The 17,174-nt window shown below is 48.1% G+C and overlaps 1 protein-coding gene across 18 annotated transcripts in view; it reads right to left on the reverse strand.

Annotated features, from left to right (window-relative positions):
• Positions 1-2,693: 2,693 nt before the first annotated feature.
• The window catches only part of BCOR (BCL6 corepressor), a 126,020-nt gene continuing 111,539 nt past the window's right edge, over positions 2,694-17,174 (reverse strand). For 10 of the 18 annotated variants that reach the window (XM_016947534.3, XM_016947536.4, XM_063804332.1 and 7 more), the window contains 9 exons: positions 15,765-16,028; positions 15,037-15,279; positions 14,175-14,500; positions 13,568-13,822; positions 8,592-8,758; positions 6,816-6,961; positions 5,697-5,774; positions 5,327-5,483; positions 2,694-3,848 (listed from right to left, as the gene is read on the reverse strand). In XM_016947534.3, coding sequence (XP_016803023.1) covers positions 3,557-3,848; positions 5,327-5,483; positions 5,697-5,774; positions 6,816-6,961; positions 8,592-8,758; positions 13,568-13,822; positions 14,175-14,500; positions 15,037-15,279; positions 15,765-16,028 — 1,928 coding nt within the window. In that variant the 3' untranslated portion in view covers positions 2,694-3,556. Of the gene's footprint in view, positions 3,849-5,326; positions 5,484-5,696; positions 5,775-6,815; positions 6,962-8,591; positions 8,759-13,567; positions 13,823-14,174; positions 14,501-15,036; positions 15,382-15,764; positions 16,029-17,174 lie in introns of all 18 variants that reach the window. The other 8 variants (XM_016943431.4, XM_016943432.3, XM_054676862.2 and 5 more) reach the window with 1 other exon arrangement.

A 17,174-nucleotide genomic window follows, 5' to 3' on the forward strand; every position in this document is an offset into this window, starting at 1 on the left:
AGAGCAAGACTGTCTCAAAAAATAATAATAATAAATAATAAAATAAAATAATAATAATTGGAAGACCACTCTAAAGCAAGTTAGGGAACTATTCCTCAATTCTTTTTACAGTTGCATAGTATTCCACTGTGTGGGTGTACCATTGTTAACTCGACCAGTGCCCAACTGATGGAGATTTGGGTGTTTTGCTATTACATCAATTAACGTAAATGGCAGGTAGGGTAGGGCTGGTATGGTGGCTTGGTTCCAGGAGATTCTCAAAGACCCATGCTCCTTCAAACTTGTCCAGCAGTGCTCGACTTCGATACTTCATGGTCCAAGGTGGTTGTGACAGCTATAGCTAGAGCAGCCACATTCTAGCCAGGAAGAGGGAGGACAGGGCAAAGGAAAGCATGTCCTGATCCTAAGGGACACCTTCAGAATTGGAATGAACCACTTCTGCTGTCTACCCGTGATGAGCTCCATTGCACTCATGTTGACCTTCATGGAAACTCTTCTATGTTGCTGGTGGGTTCCTGGACACCCAAATGAGGGCCTATAAAGGTCTGCTCTGTACCTCTGGTGAGCTCTTCTAAACCCATGGTGTTTCTATACGGCCAATACGATCTCATCTATGCCTGTGGTGTCTTCTACACCCACAGTGAGCTCCCTTCCCCCCAGGAGGAGTTCTACTGGAATGGGCACTCTACCTGCAGTGGGATCTCACACCTGTGTTAACATCTTTGCCTGTGGAGAGCTCTTCAATGCCCGAGGTGATCTTAGATCATGATTGCTCCAAACCTGTGGTGAGCACTTGAACACCCATACTGAGTTCCTCTCAACACACAATAAGCTCCCCTACCTTCTGGTGATGCGTCCCTCTCCCCGTGGAGTGTGATCTGGTCCATACCTGTGGCCCGCTCTATGTTCACGGTGAGCTCTATTACCCATGGGGAGTTCCTGAGCAGGGGTGGGGCATTGCTCTACATCCAAACCTTTCTCAGCCATGGGGATCTCATCTATACCCCCAGTCAGTTCTACGTCCATGTTTCCAACCACCCTGACAGTTCTTGCACTAACTGTTCTGACTACTAGCTCCTCCAACTGCATGAACCACAGCCTTAAATGTCTCCTGCACCAAGCTGCTTCTTCTGCACACCCTAACCTTGTGGCTCTCACCTGTTTTCCCAGCTTAATTAACAGAATGACCTTCATCCAAGATAAAAATCTCAGTTGGCCTTGGGCTCTCCCTTTGCCTCCAACCCCAATACAAAGAGCTGGATGCCCTTAAGTTTTTATTATTTTTTAAATCTGGGTGTGTAGGATCTCTCATAGCTTTGATGGTAGTTCAGCTTCACCAGTCCTCTTCTGCTTAAATCATTTCTACAGGTCTGTTTTACTGGTCTTGTCGTCTGTTTTTTTCACTTCAACACTCCCCCTAGCTTTTTGAGGGGACTTCCTGTAAAACAAAAACTAAGTAAACTGTTAATAGTGGTTAACGTGGGTGGGGGAGGGGAGGGGATAATAGGAAACGTGTCTATTTCTGACATGATTGGGTTTTCTAAATAAGGTATACATTTTCTATTATCAGACAAATTAGTAAATAAGATGGTAGGCTGCCTTTTGTCTTCAAGATACACTCCAAACTTCATTCGTAGCCAACCTTCCCCCAAAAAGGGCTCTTGCATTCCTCACATGGAATTTCTTCATTCCCAACAATGCCTCACTTTTCCTTTTTTTTTCTTCCACAGCGTTTGCTGGCCTGACAAATACAGCGTCCCCACAGCCTCTTTCCTCTGCTTTCGCGGTCCTAGTGTTCCATGCAGGATCAGAAAGCACTGAGGGCATTCGGTGCACAAATGGATTTGACACAAGGACCCAGATGAATATGGTCTTTGGAAGGGCTGGGGGAACAGGAGTCAGGGACAACTCTGGATCCACAGGGTTCACGAACAATCTGCTGAGGCTGTCATCCAAGAATTAGAAAGCTGCCACTGCCACAACCACTACTGTATCTCATCACCCACCAAGCTGAAAACCAGACACTGGAATGCTGGTCAGTCATTCCAACTGGCTGGCATTCTCTTCAAATTTTCCTATCTGCAGCCACTATAGTAGGAAGGTGCCCCTACCTCATGCTGCCCTCCAAACAGAATATGCACTCAGAAAGCTAGCTGCAAGGGAGTCAAGTAGTTTTCAGCTTTCTAGCCTCTATAGTGAAGGACAGGCACAAAAGCAAGTGAGATGGAAATCAAGGGCCAACTGATAGTGCTCAGTGCAGATACTGCTGGGAAAAGTCAAGAACAGAGGAAAGGCTGGCTCTACAGGCCTTGACTCTCAGACCATGCAACAGAAGGGCTGCAGAAGTGACATAACAAATGCCTAGCTTCAGAAAAAACACTCCTAGAGAGTTGGCCATGACGTGGGACTGAAATAGGTCAAGGCCAAAGGCAATGCAAAAGCCTCCATAAGCATCAAAGGAGACAGGAAAGAGAAGGTTCTAAGAGACAGGAAATATGTCCAAGAATTGGGCTTTCAGAATAGGACTCCAAATTATATTCTGAGTATAACTCCTCCAAAATCCTCCAGTCTGCTTTGGTTTCTAGAGACTATAAATTGCTCTAAAGTTATCTATAGGGAATACATCACCAGCACCATTTAAGAAGAATCAGGGACAACAATAATGCTTTAGGAATACATGGGACACAAGGTACTTCAATTTTCTCCTTTCCTCAACAGTTTTATTGCCTTTTAAGAAAATTTTTGTAAAATATAAATACAAAGGCAGAGAATTTACTTACAAAGTTAAAACACAGATTTCAAACATAAACACACAATTCAGAAAATTTTAGTTTTATGTACATTTCCAAGCAACCTCAACATATTATGTTAGTTTTCAATATTTTACAGGGTACAGAAAAAAATAGCTCAAAGTCTTCTTTAAATAAGAGCATAAAATGTTTAAACATATAAACAATCCGGTTTGATGCGTGAAAACTAATTTCACAGCTTTTAAATTAGGATATAAAAGTTTCATACAATTAGTTGTTGTGTGTGGATATGGTTTGAATTTATATTACACACTACTGGATTACATCCAATAGCATTTACCTGGCCCGAGCAGGTACTCTGTAAACAAAACAAAGTTATATCACCAAGTGCCTTCCCCGAATTCGCTCCCTCAAACCAACCACACAGTTCTGACCACTCTACAGTCATGGCCTGTCATCAGAGCTTTGTATGAAATTAAGTCAAAGTGTGGAGCTCCTTTTACTCATTTTTTTTTCTCCTTAAAAAAGAAAAGAAACAAATGTTCCAAGTAAAAACAAACGTATCCCAAAGCATGTGTGCATTGAAAAGTAAAGAAACATTATAACAACTTCATAAAAACTGACTTAAAAGTTTAAAAGGAAAAAAACATGTTTCTAAGTCCTTCTGACTGGAGTAATTTCTCTTATATAAAGAAGAGATATTTTCATATGTAATAGTGTCCTTTCTTTACAGAAATAGTTGTATTATGACACATATGCACAAGGATTAACACTATAACACACTGTACATGGTGGGTCCAGCTTGCTCACCAGTAGTTGTCTGAGGCCAGATCACTGGGGTGGAGCCACTCTACAGAGGAGCCCAGCAGAGTCTGAATTTCGTTCGTGAATTCCACCAGATCTAACAGCTCCTTACTTTCAGGGTTGAAGGCTTCCAGGTCTTTGGAGCAAGAGAACAAGAGACTTGCAGAAACCTGCCGATAAAATTCTGCCTCTGCAATGGTGACAATTTCCACGTTTGGAAAATTGCAGCGAAATATGCGGGAGGACATTTTCAATTTCTTAAGGACATCCGAAAGCAGTAGCCAGTTTCGTGGCCTACAAAACAGAAAGGAAAATGCTTTGAGTTTCCAGTAAAATGAAAAGTGCTCCCAACTATTAATGTTAACTACCAACCCAAGTGGACCAGCCTCTATGTCCTTTCATTCTGCTCCCACCCCTCATTTCTCACCATACCTACTCTCTGATCACCTTTTTTTTTTTTTTTTTTTTTGAGACGGAATCTCGCTCTGTCGCCCAGGCTGGAGTGCAGTGGCGCGATCTCAGCTCACTGCAAGCTCCACCTCCCAGGTTCATGCCATTCTCCCGCCTCAGCCTCCCGAGTAGCTGGGACTACAGGGGCCCGCCACCATGCCCGGCTACTTTTTAGTATTTTTAGTAGAGACGGGGTTTCACCATGTTAACCAGGATGGTCTCAATCTCCTGACCTCATGATCCGCCCGCCTTGGCCTCCCAAAGTGCTGGGATTACGGACGTGAGCCACTGTGCCCGGCCATCGCCATTCCTTTCTAAGGTGAGGCAGAGTAACTACTTCTAGCAGTAGGAACTCTGGACTCATCTGTCCATCTAGGGAGGACCATCTGAATAAGCCCCATTTCTCCCCTTTCTGGTGGTAAAGTCCTGCTCATTCAGCTGTGACCACAACTAGGGTCAAGCCTATCCAAGTGCCCTGCTATCAACAGTCACTGGGAGAGTAAGTCTGTATCCCCATTTCTTTGATCTCTTCTCTCCTCAGACCCTCACTAACAGCATTATAAACATACAAGGCTGTCTCTCCATTCAAGCATGTCCACCCCCATCCTTCCATTCTTTTGGGAGTGACACTTTTGAGAAGGAAGGTGTTGCATTCCTTGCATACAACCTACCATACTTTATGATTTCCATCACTGTTTGTAATGGCATATATGTTTATAGCTTCAGGGCTGAGGAGGATGTTACTTATCAAGCAGCTCTGTCAACACACAGCAGAGCAGTCTCTTGACAAGTACACCCAAGATGATTGGTCACTGGCGAATAGGAGCTCAACCATAGGGGGCAGAGGGGATTAACTAAATCTGATGACACACCAATATCCTAAGTGTCATGTACAATGATTGTCCTAACCTTACACAAGGTGGTTTATCAGTGTAGTCCGTACATCTCAAAACATCCTACAGTGGTCTGTTGCAGGCAGTCCTAGGGAGGACACCTTCTCAAAGTGTTTAAGGATTTAAGTATCCAAGGTGCTGACCCTTCCATAAAGTTCCAGTCACCCACTTCTCTGGGGAGTGACTTAAGCCTTGGTGTTAGTGATGAGGGCAGGTTTATACCATGCTGTGCCCCACCCCCCACCACACTGGGTATAAGGAAGCTGATGTGTACCCTTTCTGGAAAATATCTACTGCATTGTGTGAGGTTCATGGACAGTTAAGGAGGTCACTCACCCACCCACCCTCATCTGCTCAAAGCGCATTTCTAACTCCTGTCACCTCAAGAGCAGCTCAGCTAGTTTTCAATCACATGACAGCCATGCTCACCCCTGAGCCACAGATACTTGGATGTTATAACACGGTAAGAGGGGGGTCTCTGAAAATTCAAATTCAAACACATCGCTATAGGCATCGTCATCATCATCCTGGTCTTCTGGTCCTGGGGGGTTGGCTAAAACATCATAGCCACTTTCATCATCTGGTTCTAATGGAGGGCAAATAAGAGAGGAAGGAATCAGTAAACTACAGCAAGATGTCCACAGTTGTCAACAACAACAAGGAGTTTAAATAACAAGATTCTTTCCCAAGTGAGTCCTGCTTCTAGTGCCCACCATCCGCTTTCCCTCACCCATACCAGACAGAAATAGACTTGAACTTGTTCACCTCCTACGGAACTAGAGCAAACAATGCAGCTTACCACAAACAGAGCTGCCATAGAAGTCCCAAGCGCCACTGGCGTCATCATCATTGCGACCCTGTAGGTCATTTAAATAATCTGGAGGGAGAGAAAAATAAAAAAAACAAGATAAAATCTACTGCTGAGAACAAAATGATGGCAGAGCCACGTGGCATTTTTTCCTATACATTCATGACAGGCTGGAAGGTCATTTCCTGTCTTCCTCTTTCTCAGCAAAATAAAGTAGCATTACACTTATGTATCTCTCTCTCTTTTTTTTTTTTTTTTTTTTGAGAGTCTTGCTCTGTTGCCCAGGCTGGAGTGCAGTGGCACAATCTCGGCTCACTGCAGCCTCCACCCCTCCACCTCCCGGGTTCAAGGGATTCTCCTGCCTCAGCCTCCCAAGCTGGGACTAGAGGCGCCCACCACCATGCCCAGCTAATTTTTGTATTTTTAGTAGAGACAGGGTTTTACCATGTTGGCCAGGTTGGTCTTGAACTCCTGACCTCGGGTGATCCACCTGCCTCGGCCTCCCAAAGTGCTGGGATTACAGGCGTGAGCCAACCGTGTCCGGCCTACTTATGTATCTCTTCTTTGATAGCCTAACTAAGCTGCTTCTTCCAACAAGTGAGTGTAATTTAAGGTAAACAAGGGCGGGTCACCAGTGAGTTAGTGGCATTCTTTGGCAGGAAGTGCCTGATAAGGAATTTAACTGCAGGTGCCTGACACTCATGAAAACCTTGTGCTTCTGCTTTAGGCACTTTGTAATGCCCAGGGCTTAAGTAATGGGTTATCTGATGACCTAACACCATAAACCTGTCCAAATAATTTCATGTATGGAAGGTTTGAGTCATTTTTCCCAGACTCAAGATGTAAACCTATGAGCCATACCTAAGTTAAGAATGCATGTGTGGAAAATGAGAATAACTTTAGGAAATCTTTTAAAACATTAGGGTGAATAGATGACTTAGCTTCACTAGAATAAAGTCAAACCACACAAAAGTTCAAACACTCGGCTGCTCTCCTAAAAGCTTTACAGTTTCAGCCTTTGTGATTTCTGCCTAGTCAAATTCCAATCATCTATTGTATCGAGTTACCATCTAATTTTTGAATAAGACCATTTCTTGAACTTTGTCATACCTGTTAAGAACTTTTCCATAAGTTCACTGTGGGTCATTTTCATGATGGTTCTACCTGAGTACGTAGCCAAGGTGGGGTCAGCACCATAAGAGAGAAGTAGTCGGACAATTTCCAAGTGATCGTTCTCAACAGCATCGTGCAGAGGCCTAGGAAGAGAGGCACAATAGAATTATGCTCATGCAAGCCACACTTGCTTATAAAGCAGCTGTCTCCTTTAAAAGCAACAGGCAAAGCTGGGCACATGTGCACCTTGTGTACTGAGCCTCCTAAGCACAGTATTTCATCCAGGAGGTGTGCACAGTCACCGCCACTGCACAGATAGGGAAACTGAGCTACAGTGAGTGGCTCAATGTCAAGCAATGAATCACTGTTATTTTGATGACTAACCCTTTACAGGGCAGATGAAGAGACTATTTCAGGCCTAAATCTCAAACCCAAATCTATCCTTTTTTTGCGGGGGTGGGGGTGGACAGGGTCTCACTCCACTGTCCAGGCTGGAGTGCAGTGGGGCGGATCATGGCTCACTGCAGCCTCGATCTCCTGGGCTCAAGTGATCCTTCTGCCTCAGCCTCCTCATAGCTGGGACTATAGGCGCATGCCACCACACCTGGCTAATTTTTTCTTTTTGTAGGGACGGGGTCTTACTATGTTTTCCAGGCTGATCTTGAACTCCTAGGCTCAAGTGATCCTCCTGCCTCGGCCTCCGAAAGTGCTGGGATTACAGGCAAGAGAGCCACTGCCCAGCTGCAAACCCTATCTTAATCCAAGGCCTAAGAAGGAAGTCAAGCCCAAAATGAAAACATTTTCAACAAATTTAAGTAGTCATGGACCATATGAAGGTAACTTACAGGGGATAAAAGAGGTCCCATCATCATGGAAGCCAATACAACAAGCAACTGTCACACATTTAAAAAAAAAAAAAAAACACCTCTGTTTTTAAAAGAAACTAGATGCAAAGAGATTAGCAGAGACTCTCCTGAAAGCCTGATCCCAGGACCTCACACAGATCAGTGATTAACCTCTGGCCCAGAAGCCAAGGGAACGGTGGGGAGAAGAAACAGGCCTGGTGGGGTGTGTTCTCAGCAGGGTACAGAGGCCTCCTACCTATGTCCATGGAGCTGGGGGTTGGGGTTGGCGGGGAGAAGATGGGTCTCTGCCCAATCTGAGGGAATGCTATTTGCAAAGTGTGAAAGACCAAATACATTTCCGTTTGGCTATTTCTGTCACTGTCAGGAAACCCCCAGTGCCCAGCCTCATGGCAGCATCCCACTCACACAACCAGGAAGATGTTCAGGCTGACTCAGACCTGGGTCTCTGACCAATAAACCAGGGTCAAGGACAGGGTGAGGGCCACGGCTGGGGATGTGGGTGGCAATGGCAGGTCCTGCTGAACCAGCGGAGGGGCAGCTGGCACTCTGTGTGTACTCCTGGGACTTTCAGCTCAAATATATTTTAAATACAGTGACTTCATAGATAGTGATGAAGAGTCCAGGGTCTTAAAAGGCAACACCCCCAATTATTCATGCAGGCCTCAACATTTTCAGAAGCTTTGGTTCACAGGAACATTATAGGACTGACCAAAATTGGGAGCTTTACATCTACATTTGCCAGAAAGGTCTGCTGGATTCAATTCCAGAGAACCCAGTGGTCAGTGTGCTTACAGTCACCCTCTGTCTTTCCTCCTGGAATTTCCCGTATACGCTGAGAACCGCCACCGCACAGATAGGGAAGCTTGGTCTCAGCAGAGCCAGGCTGAGAACAAGACACATCACTGACCTGGTTCCATCCTGGGCACTACAGTTGACATCAGCGCCATATTCAAGGAGGTGTCGCACAATGTTGAGCCAGCCCCTAGCACAAGCTTCATGCAGGGCGCAGTAACCTGCGTTGTCCCGATGATTTACATCACAAATCTTGTTCTCTAAGCAGTACAGGACCACTTCCTGTGGGGAGGAGAGGGAGGAATGCCATCAGATCACTGCACAATGACCTTGTAAGGTGGACCTCTCTGTAGCTTTCAAAGACATACACCCTCAGGCCTGAGAACCTCTCGGGCAGGCTGTGGATGTCTTGGTGAGGGGGAAACACATGTGCGAAGCGCCTGATGACAGGGACAGCATCATTTAGGGGTCTGCTGCCCAGCTGCCTGGCCCTGGGCGAGTTATGCTCCTAATTCTCCAAAGCTTCCTTTCCTACCTCTGGAGGAGAGTAACAGCGCCTACCAGGGGCTGCTAAGAAACTGTAATTAGAGACCCACACAAGCCCTTAGCTCAGTGCCTGGCACAGTGAGTACAGAGGGATTTGGTTGCTAATGTTTCAAACAACGCATGAATAAGTACAAGGACATCCTCCTCACTCAATCGATTCATCCAATAGGTAGTAGTGGATGACGACAGAAGTTTAGATAAAAGCAAGGCCAATCAAGGCATAATGAACAATTAAATGAGCTGGAGAACGTTTCTCAACTTCACAGAGAGGAGGATGCCCAGGAGTTTAGGCTGGTCCTCACGCCCCTTGGAAAGACCCGGAGTTGGAGCCTGGGCGGCAGTGCCTCTGTTGGTATCATACTCATCAACAAATGACATCAACGCTTCCAATAACCCTACCCTCTTTTTGCTTCACTCTCCGCCCCACTTGGGGCTGAATCAATATATTTTCATATTTACTTAAGTTAATGACAGGAATCTAATACACCACATACCACAACCTACGCATTTCAAGAACTAAGTAAGACAATCCTTCCCTTCCCCCTTTGCAGAACGTGTTCCACATCAACAGTTTGCATGAGAATCACTGTTATTAATCTCACTTCTTTGGCGTGTTAAAACATTAAAATGAACCACTCCCAGTAAGCAGAGCAGTAATTTAGTCCATGTTTTATTACCTTGATTAAGAAAGTTTTCAAACACATGGAACAGTATCTGCCACCAGACAACAGGTTACACTGTTTTCCTAGCAGTCATGGCCAGCAGAGAGCTGTCAGGTTCTGAAGACTGGGGGGAAAGCCAGAACATGTGGGGTAGCCCAACACATGTTCCACTTGGCAAGGGGGGAGCTTGATGGGTCACAGCAGGCTCTCCTTTGTGACAACTCTTAAATAACTCATCTATAACCTAAAATAGGCAGCATTTGAGCCACCCATAAACGTGAGGTGAGTTCTGAAAATTCTTTTATGCCCTTTCTAAGACACATCAGTCAAAGGTGATCACTCACTTGAACACTAACTAGAATGTTCTAGATGCTCCCCCTGTGAACCTAAGGCTGCACGCTGGTAACCCTGGCCGGTAACCCTGTTGCTTCAGGACACTGCGGCAGCTCCCTTCCAAATCAAGGGGAGGAAGAGAGAAGGCATGCCCACAGATGCGTCTCTTCCTTCAGGCCCTCACCTGCCAGAAAGCCCACAATTCTCTGAGCTCCCAGGCCACCTGCCCCGAGCACTGGTATCCAGGATACCGCATGAAGCTGCTGCTCTTTTAGCAGGCCCTCACTAGCCAGACTCGAGTGGACGGCTGCAAGCTAATGAGCTGTGTACCCAGCCAGGGAGAGGCCCTGTCACGTGACTCAGGGATCAGCTCTAAGCGCCACCGACTGCTGTGCACAGATCAATCTACCCGGATCCCGGCAGCCGGCCTGGTGTCCTATCAACCCAGGGTTTATTTGCTCTGACAATTATGGCCTTCACCTGGAAACCTTCATCACTACTAGGGCTGATCTGAGGGAACCTAGAAATGAAAGATGTCGAGGCTGAAGGGTAAGTCAACTCTGTTATCCTGGAGGATGGCAGGCAAGGCAACAGTAACCCAACAACCAGGTCAGACGTTTTGCCATTGGCCACCATAACACTTCTGATGTTCCCAAATGTGTATGTCATATCCCACAGTGACCTGTGAGATCTCAGGAAGGAAAAGTGGTATGAGTCTCATTCAACACTCAAGGAAGTTGAGGCCCAGAGAGGTTAAGCCCCATATTCAATTAACACAAAGTATCAGACCCATAACTCAGGTCTTTTGGCAACGGGTCTGCTGGGAAGTTTCCAAAGGCCCAATCAAGGGCCCTGGCTAGAGGGCTGCAATCCAGCCATGACCAGCATCCCTTGCACCTTTTCTGTTGGGGTCAAGCAGGCTAATGACATTCTCCTAGATGGGAGGGTGATGGGATCTTAAATGGGTGGCAACCGCTGTCACCAACAGAAAGGATGAAGAAGCCAGACAAGTCTGTCTACCCATTACATTACTTGGTTTATTCTCCACGCTGGAAATGGGAGTGTTTGAAGGGCAGCCCGCCCATTCCCAAACAAAATCAAACTGTTTTTGTTGGACAATTCTCTGTTAAGCAGCTATAAGCTGAATGCCATTAACCGCAAAATGTAACCATAAAGGCCATAAACCCGACATTGTTAATTAATTAAATGCCTCATTAACTTTTTTAAAAACATGATTTATTCGATTCATAGAAAACTTAACCATCACTACTAAATGCACACACATGCGGTTCCACATTGGCATCTTAGCCTAAGAACAGACAGGTTCAACTGTAACTGGCCTTTCAGGTGGTCTATTACAGATCTGAAGACAGAGGGTGTTTCTAAACCTCAAGAACCAGATTAACAGAAAACAAAGCTTGAGCAGCCTTTTTATTGCATGTGGTATCTTTTTAGCTAAGCAGAAGACAATGATAAAGAGGGGTTTTGGGAAACCCCTCCCAAAGCTGTGCATTCATACCGTACCTTATCCTGTTAAGCAAACTGTTCTTTTATTTTAAAGGGTTTACACTGCCACATCTGAATGGACTATCATCCTAACATTTTAATTTCTGACTAAAGAAATCCCAGAAAGTTGGATTCAAAGTTGAAAGCTTTCATCTAGTAATTAAAACATTCAGCATCAAAACTGATGACCTGGGAAAGTTCTATAATGACATTTACATTTGAAGGGGAAAAGTTGTCCTTCCATAAACATTCTCAAGGCTTCTTGCACCAAAGGCCTGGTAGCCTAAGAAAGCATGGATCAGTGTTCCTTAGTCCAGGCCTGCTATAGGAAAACCACCAAAATGGAAACTGTTCCTTAGAGCACCCACAAGGGTCTCTTGAAGCTCTGGGCTCAGAAAGGTGAGACTGGCAGAAATGAAGCCAGGATCAAAGACCAGGCCAGGAGCCCTACCCCGCTATGGCCGGCGAGTTTGCTGCCCTGGAGCCCTCCCTTACCTCTGGTGTTTGCTGGAAGCACAAGTCCATTTTCCCAATCACGCGTAGGAATGAGTGGCCCTGCCTGGCACGCTGCATCTACCCTGTCCTCATAGGTGCCGCTGCTCTCAGCTTATGGGAAACCAACTGGCTGCCACTTGGGTTTAATCTGCAAGTAACTGAGCTAATTTTCAAATCCTTCTAGAGAGTTCCCTCAAAGATAATCCAGAGATATCGATAAGAAACAAGCTGGTATGAATAGACAAAGTCACATACAACCAAAAATACCTAGCTAGTGCTTCAAAGGACCATCCCACAGGTGTGAGCCAGCATCCCAGTTCCCACCCACACAATCATGCCCCAGGGTGGGCTCTGGGTCAAAGGGACACTGGCAGCTGGGTCACCCCATCAGGAAAGGCTCAAGGCACAGCAGACTGCCGACTGCAGCATGGTTAAGGTGCACGAGCCTGGGCTCTGGCTGAATTCCGGGAGCCCACAGCTGAGCATGGGCTGGCATGGATCCTGTCGCCCGGGTGCTTCTCCACACTTCACACTCAGCCTGCTGAACCGCATTTTATTTTCACCACGACTCCTAGAGAGCTGATGCCAGCATAAAAAAAAATGTCTTTGCCCTGTGGGCTATTACATCACTATCTCAACTGACAAGTGTGTGGTGGGGAGATGCACAGGGGCAGATGTAGGTTTTGAACTGTGAAAAGCGTGATTCCAATGGGAGCCAGTCCTGGAGAGGAGCCGAGTTTGGGGGGATGGGGGGAGACTGGGCTTTGGAGCCAGGCTGCTGGATTATTATCTGTTCAAATCATGTAACGCCTCTGGGACTCAGTTTCCTCATCTGAAAGCGGGAATAATATTAGTTACTACCGCACAAAGATGATGAAAGGGTGAAATGAGTTACTTTGGATCTTAGGGGCTCCGTCAACGTAAGCTATCATTGTCATGGCCCATGCTAGGAGGAGGATGAGCAGGGGGGCTGGGGAGAAGCAGTGAGTTGAGGGAAAAGTCTTAGTCCCTCCCTCCAGAGCCCTCAGCCCTAAGGCTACTGTACCCCCCCTCTCAGAAAGAGACCTTAGGTCTGCCCCACCCCCCTCCCTCTGTGACCTACACAGCTACTTCCTGCCTACTCCCCCTACATGGCCACCCTTCCACCCGAAACAGTACAAGCAGCCCCAGATAGAGCTAATAACTTCTCTCCCCCTTGCTAATCAGAATCCAAAAGGGCTCATTAAAATTCCCCCAGTCGCCAAGCCCTGGGTTGTGTCAGATTTTATATCAGAGATAAGTTAGCGAGACTGGAGGATGCCGTAGCAGCCTACCTGCCTGAACACGAACTGAACATCAGAGAGGCCTTTCTTTCCACACCGCGATTGAACAAGCCACCAAAGAGACAGCAGTGAGAGTGGGGCTAACACAAACATCCTGTTGGAGCACCGGCCCGGCCCCGATGTGGAGGGGGCTGAGCTCTGCTCTCCATGTCCCTCCCCTCGCCCACCACAGTCCGCGGGCCCCGCCCCCCAGCCTGCAGCCCCGGGGAGCGCCCACAGGGACACACCTCATAGCCAAGCCTGGCTGCCCGCTGCAGAAGGGTCTCGCCAGCGTTCTTATTGACAATAAGTCTCCGTGCTTCCGGCGGCATAGGGCGAGACTGGGTGGTCTCCTGAGGGGAACTTGAGCATGGCAGCTGTGTGGACTGGGAGGCTGGTAGCAGTTGCTGCAAGCGGTCGAAGGGCTTTGGCTCCTGCTTGGCTGGTGACAGATCATAGTCCGAACTGGGCTCCGGCCGCTTTCTGAATCTCCGGACAGTCACCTATCATAAAACCAAGCAGCGCACACAGTTAAGCCCGTGTCCTTCTAACAGCCGCTGCTTCCCCTCCTCCTCCCCACCTGACAACCTGCGTGGAGAGAGGCACTTTATTCCTTATCTTTTTTGGGGGGTGGGGGGGTGCCTGTCAAAGGAGGGTTTGGGGGAAGGGATTTCATTCTTACTAGTTTGAAACTTCGCTGCCACCCAGAAGACATGCTCCTCTAGGACAGGGGAGTGACGTGTGGTGTGGGGGAGGAGTCCAGGAAAAGGAAAGCTTTGTCCCCTCAAGCTGGGAAGCAGGCAGGCGGGGATGTGTTCGCACAGGCCCCAGAGGGAAGCCGGGGTCAAGAGGTACCTTGCCATCGGCATTCTCCACGTAGTATTCCCCTGTCAGTGGCAATCCCCGCCTGGACTCCTGAGGGATCAAGTGTTTGGTTTTGCACAGTCTCTTCCCCGATGGCTTCTCGCTGTTGTCGGTATATTTCTGCAGCAGGGAGGCAGCCTGGCAATCCTCTTCTTCGTCTGCACACAGCACATCTGTCTTCTGGTTTTCTTTAATTTTCTGCTGTTTGGCAGGCGGCCTGGAGGCTGGTGCGCAGCTTGGCTGAGCCTGCTTTTTGCCGCCTGCACTGGTGGATGAAAGACTCTTCATGGGCGGAGAGCCGGAGAACACAGGCAAGCCTAAATACGGAGGGGGTGACGGGGTGGCGGGCGGGTGGGAGACGGGAGAAGAAGCGGGCGTTACACAGTTGTAGCCAGTGCAGGAAGAAAAGCCCATTGTTAACACTGATCACTGGAGCGGCTTCAGTTTTTAAAGATACACCAATTATGTTTTCAAAGCATTAATATTTTAATTATACCACATTCAAACGGCACCTAAGTTAACCCACAAAACGCCAAGTGGCAAGTTGCTTCAAAGGGCCCGGAAGAGAGGACAGAAGCTGGCTCTTCCTGCTTTCCTGCCCCCTACCCACTGGGTCTGGGTTGCTCAGGACCCAGAGACTGGAGACAGCCTGAGGCTGGAATGAAGGTGCTCAGACTTCCTTCCTGTGCAACCACGGGCAAGGACATCAAGAGAGAACTCCCTGCCTGCCACATCTTCCTTGAAGTCAATTGCTATGGCCTTCTAAGATCTCCTCAAAAGCCCTTTCCTACAGAGAGTGGATGACCCACCCTCCAGGAGCGGGGCGAACACTCAAGGGGTGGCCCCCGCATACCTTGTTCATTGTCACTGGGTTTAAGAGACTCTTCCGACCAGCTTCTGTTGCCTTTGGCCTCTGCCCTTTTCCTGCCAGGTTTCTCTTCAGTGATGTTAGTCCCCTGAGGAATGGCCTCAGGCTGAGTGGCCTGGGTCACTTCCTTCCTGCTTTGCCGGCCAGGTTTGCCGTCTGCTGCCGACACCTGCTGCTCCCACCGTTCTCTAAGGTGCAGCAAGTGGCGTTGTTTTTTAGGATGGAGCCCTGTTAATTCAATGCACACCTTCAGGTTGGTCAGCTCACTATAATGTGGGTCTTCTAAGTGGTTAGAGGAACTGTTTGTCATTTCCCTCTCAGGCCAGTCATCTAATGGAGAAATAACTACAAATTAATCAAAAAGCCCCCCGGGGGGGAACAAACTGTCTTACGCATCACTAATGGGGTGGGGGAGGGGGGGTGTGGTCACTGGTCTCTGCTTTTGGGAGGGGGCCTAATCGTCTTTGGCCATCTGGGTTCTGGCTTTGGGGGAGGGGAGGTGTGGGCGGCTCCCCCCGGGGGCTCCAGGGTGGGAACCTCACGAGGCAGTGTGGGAATGGAGAGGTCCGCTCCACTGCTGCGCCCCCACGGCTTCCCCTCACCGACTCTGTCTACGGGGGCAGCGCGCCGCACATCCACATCTCCTGTCCATCCACTGTGGCCGCATGCAAAGGCCCACCCCCCGGCAGGTGGGCGAAGCAGACAGGGCTCACCTTTAGAGACTCGTCGGCGTTTGGCTTTCAGCAGAGGGTCCTCTGGCACCTCCTCCGCAGTGGTCTCAGTGTGGCTGCTGTCACCTGAGACTTTGCGTTTCCTGTCCACCCGGAGGGTGGGGCTGTGCGGCATGTCCGAGGCCACCTGGTCTGCGGGAGGCTCACTCACAGGCTGCCTCTCCACAAAGTACTTCTCCACAGGAAGATCTTTGTCCTCTGGGGCTTCAAAGGGATCATGGTGCTTGTTTCCAACACTATACTCGCCTGGGGGAGGGGAGACAAGAGGGCATTAATGAAGCCCGAAGGTCGCCATGAGAAGGCAGGATCTGGGGAGCGCGTGGGACCACCATGCCCAAGGTAATCTGCTATTGACAGCTGCTTCTTTGGAGACTGGGGTCCTCACACATGGTTAGCACAAAACCCTCAGAAACAGAACTTTCCAGAGGGAGGGTACATTGAAGACGAGTGGCAAGTAAAGCAGAGTGAGGTGCATGTCACACTCCTGACTTTCTCCTTCTCCCTTCTTATGGTTGGGGGCAAGAAGGAACCAAGAAAGATGGGGTGTCAATGCTACGTTTTTTAAAGCACTATAGTCCTTTCAGCAGAAGATGCAACCAAGCTGGGGCTGACCTAAAAATCTTTATGGAAACATTTGCTGAGGTCATTATTTTGAAATAAATGGCAGGCTGATAGGATAAAGTGACCAAATATCCCCAAAATGTCATCTATCGAAGGGATAACACCAATATTCACCTAGGCCAACCGGGGAGATGAAGATGGACAGGAGACAAGAGTGTTGAAAGAAAGCCTAGGTCCTTGATGGGCAGAAGTGACCCTCACTCCTGGGGGGCTCTGGGCCTACAGTCCAGGCCAGAGGGAGGCAGGGAACCCAGGCAGACCCAGGCTGCTGGGAAGAGAGGCGTGGCAAAGCCAAAGGCAAGGTTTCCTAACACATACACGAGTTCAGAGAAAACTTCAAAAAACTCGATTTGCTGGATGCACAGATGTGAAACCAATGGGTTGGGTTGTTCCCATTTCCTGTCCAACACAAAGGGACCCCCTTGGGGATGCTGGCCACCCCAGCTGACACTCCTCTTCACACCCTCTGTCACAGGCAAGCATCGACAGACATCTCCTCATTGTTGGTGTGTCTTTCCCATGCCAGGCCAGCGCTTGCAAAACCGCTCGTTCCAGGAACCCTGTGCTCGGCCTATCACGGGCCTTGGGGCTTTTCCTTGAATCACCTCAGCCCAACATCACTTCCTATTTTTGCTCTAGCCCAAGAAATAGCTCATTAACTGCTTTGCTGGTCACAATTTTTCTAATACACAATGAATATAAATGATAACTACTTAATGACCACTGCGAGGTTAAGGTGTCAGCCCTTGGCCCGCTGAAATGATCCCTCTC

Source organism: Pan troglodytes, chromosome X (genome assembly GCF_028858775.2).
Source record: "Pan troglodytes isolate AG18354 chromosome X, NHGRI_mPanTro3-v2.0_pri, whole genome shotgun sequence".
In the NCBI taxonomy this organism is placed as follows: Eukaryota; Metazoa; Chordata; class Mammalia; order Primates; family Hominidae; genus Pan; species Pan troglodytes.